Source organism: Silene latifolia, chromosome 10 (assembly GCF_048544455.1).
Source record: "Silene latifolia isolate original U9 population chromosome 10, ASM4854445v1, whole genome shotgun sequence".
Classification (NCBI taxonomy): domain Eukaryota; kingdom Viridiplantae; phylum Streptophyta; class Magnoliopsida; order Caryophyllales; family Caryophyllaceae; genus Silene; species Silene latifolia.
In genome coordinates this window covers 133,129,133-133,131,831 of record NC_133535.1, presented here as the reverse complement: position 1 = coordinate 133,131,831, position 2,699 = coordinate 133,129,133, and the positions used below count along the sequence as shown (strand labels likewise).

Sequence of the window (2,699 nt, the reverse complement as noted above, 5' to 3'; positions counted from 1 at the left end):
CCCGTATCGTCATACGATCAATTAAATATTCAATTAAGAGTGTTACCCTTTAGGTATGACCTAAGGGGATCAACTGATCACCACCGTCGTACGACAGTAATGTCAAAATCTAGTCAGCCAATCATTACCGATATGTGTGGACCAGTTGATAGTAAAAATTACTTCCCAATTGTATTCTTTAAAATGAGACTTAAACATGTGATCATCATGATCAACAGTTGTGATCGCATTATTGTCGGAGGACACATATTCCAACAAGCCCCTGGGCCAGATGAATATAGCAGTCAGTTCTATAAGGATGCGTGGTCCATTGTTGGGAAGGAAGTGACTATAGCTGTACGTAATGTGATTCAGTCTGGGAAGCTTCTGAAGGAATGTAATGCAACTATTCTTACTTTGAACCCAAAGGTGGAGGTTCCAGAGAGTGTACAACAGTTCAGGCCTATGGCTTGCTGTAACACTCTTTACAAATGTGTCACCAAGGTCCTGTGCAATAGACTTAGTACCATTATGCCTAGTATCATAAATCCTTCTCAGAGTGCGTTTGTGAAAGGCAGGGACATAGTGGGCAATATTTTGATTTGCCAGGATCTCATAAATTAAGATGTATAAAAGGAAAGCTTGCTCTCCTCGTGTCATGATGAAAATTGATCTTCAGAAGGCATATGACTCCGTTGAGTGGAGCTTCTTAAATGACATGCTAATAACTCTAAAGTTCCCTGAGTCCATCATTAGGATCCTGATGCAATGTGTGACCACCCCTAGCTACTCTTTATCTCTGAATGGGGAGTTGTTTGGGTTCTTCAAGGGTAAGAAGGGACTTAGGCAGGGGGACCCCTATCCCCTCTGCTTTTCACAATTTGGCTTGAATATTTGAGTAGAATTCTCAGTTGGGTTCAAAACCAGAGAGATTTCAGGTATCACCCTTTCTGCAAAAGAGTCAAACTGAGCCACCTTTGCTTTACAGATGATCTGCTTATGTTTTGTAGAGGGGATATTGGTTCTGTGGTTTTGATGTTAAGAGCTTTCCTATCATTCTCCCAAGCTTCTGGTTTGCAAATGAATAAAGGAAAGTCAAATATCTATAGTGATGAAGGGGATGAGGGGACTATGTATCAGTTGGTAAAGGCCTCAGGTATGAAGAGAGGGACCATCCCTTTTAGATATCTAGGGGTTAATATTTCACCTAAAAGACCGAGTGTTGAAGATTGTAAATGCCTTCTAGATAAGATCACGGATAGGAGCTAGGAGACTATCCTATGCAGGAAGAGTAGTTCTTATAAAGGTGGTTTATAGTACTCTACATAATTACTGGGCACGAATTTTTATCATCCCTAAGACAGTCCTTCAACAAATTGAAAGTGTTTGCAGACGATTTATCTGGTATGGGTCTGAAAACAGGGAGAGCCCTGCACTGGTATCCTGGGAGAATATCTGTAAACCAAAAAAGAAGGGGGGGACTTGGCATTAAGTAGCTGATCTGGTGGAATATTGCAGCTATCGTGAAGTATGCTTGGTTGGTCTCCAACAAAACGGATCATTTGTGGGTAAGGTGGGTTCACTCAGTCTATATCAAAGAACAAGATTGGATTGATTATAAACCAGGTCAAGGTTCAAGTTGGGCGTGGAGGAAGGTATGTTGGGCAAAGGATTTGGTTAAACAACATCTTTTTGCTGCAGACAATTACTCTATCAAACTGGGGTATTCTTGGCTAACTAATGAAGGCCCTGATATATCCTGGCATCCTTGGACTTCTACCAGACTAATTATCCCAAGGCATGGTTTTATTGTGTGGCTGACTGCTCATAAACGTCTACTGACACAGGATAGACTGGTGAGAATGGGTATCATCCAGACGAATGTATGTTTTTTGTGTGGATGTAATGCTGAAACAGTGGAGCATTTATTCTTCCTGTGCCCTTTCAGTAGCAGGTGCCTGGAGCTTGTTGCTGCCTGGCTGAATATTTCTTTACCTGATCAGGGAGTGATTGAATGGTGGGTTAAGCAGAGAGCTCGTTCTTTGTTACTGAAGCAGGTTATTGCAGTTGTTCTAGCAAGTTTGATCTATCACATCTGGATGAGCAGGAACAAATGTCGGATTGAGGGCTCAGTACCTCATCCACAACAGGTGGTCAAGTATTGCAAGGATGAAACTTTGATGCGGATCAAATTCTCTAGAGTAGAATCAAAGATTTTAGGAGCTAGTACTTGGATAAGTTCAATTGTAAAGTAACTTTGAGATGGTCCTTAAGGCTTAGTAAAAAAGCTTAAGGGAATTGTATGGGTGACATTTTTATTATCAATGATAACTTACACTTTCCCCAAAAAAAAAACACAAAGTGCTCGATTGAGGACTTTAGAACTCCTCGATCGAGTAGCTTCTAGCAAAAACCTCTCGATCGAGGAATTTAGATACTCGATCGAGTACTTTCCAGCGCACAATTCCCGCTTTGCGTACTGAACTTCAAACGGCCGCCATTTCTTCGTTACTAGGGAAAACAGAGCGTTTATGGTGGCATTAGAAAGCTAAGAGGACAAGCTTTCATCTCTAATTAGAATCTCTTGAAAAGCAATTATAGAACTCGAGATATGGCTCTTCAAAGTAGACACTAGCAATTTCAAACTCTTCCTTTGCTCGCCTAGCTAACTTACTTCTATGAGCATCTCAAAATAGTCCTCCAGTCTTCAAGATCCGACT

At 41.1% G+C, this 2,699-nt stretch overlaps 1 protein-coding gene across 1 annotated transcript; it reads left to right on the top strand.

Moving 5' to 3' along the window:
- The first annotated feature begins 604 nt into the window (after nt 1–604).
- LOC141608256 (uncharacterized) lies at nt 605–2,234 on the top strand. Its single transcript, XM_074427618.1, has 3 exons — nt 605–809; nt 968–1,135; nt 1,498–2,234. The coding sequence occupies exons 1-3, from the start codon at nt 605–607 to the stop codon at nt 2,232–2,234; spliced, it is 1,110 nt and encodes a 369-aa protein (XP_074283719.1).
- Nucleotides 2,235–2,699: the final 465 nt, after the last annotated feature.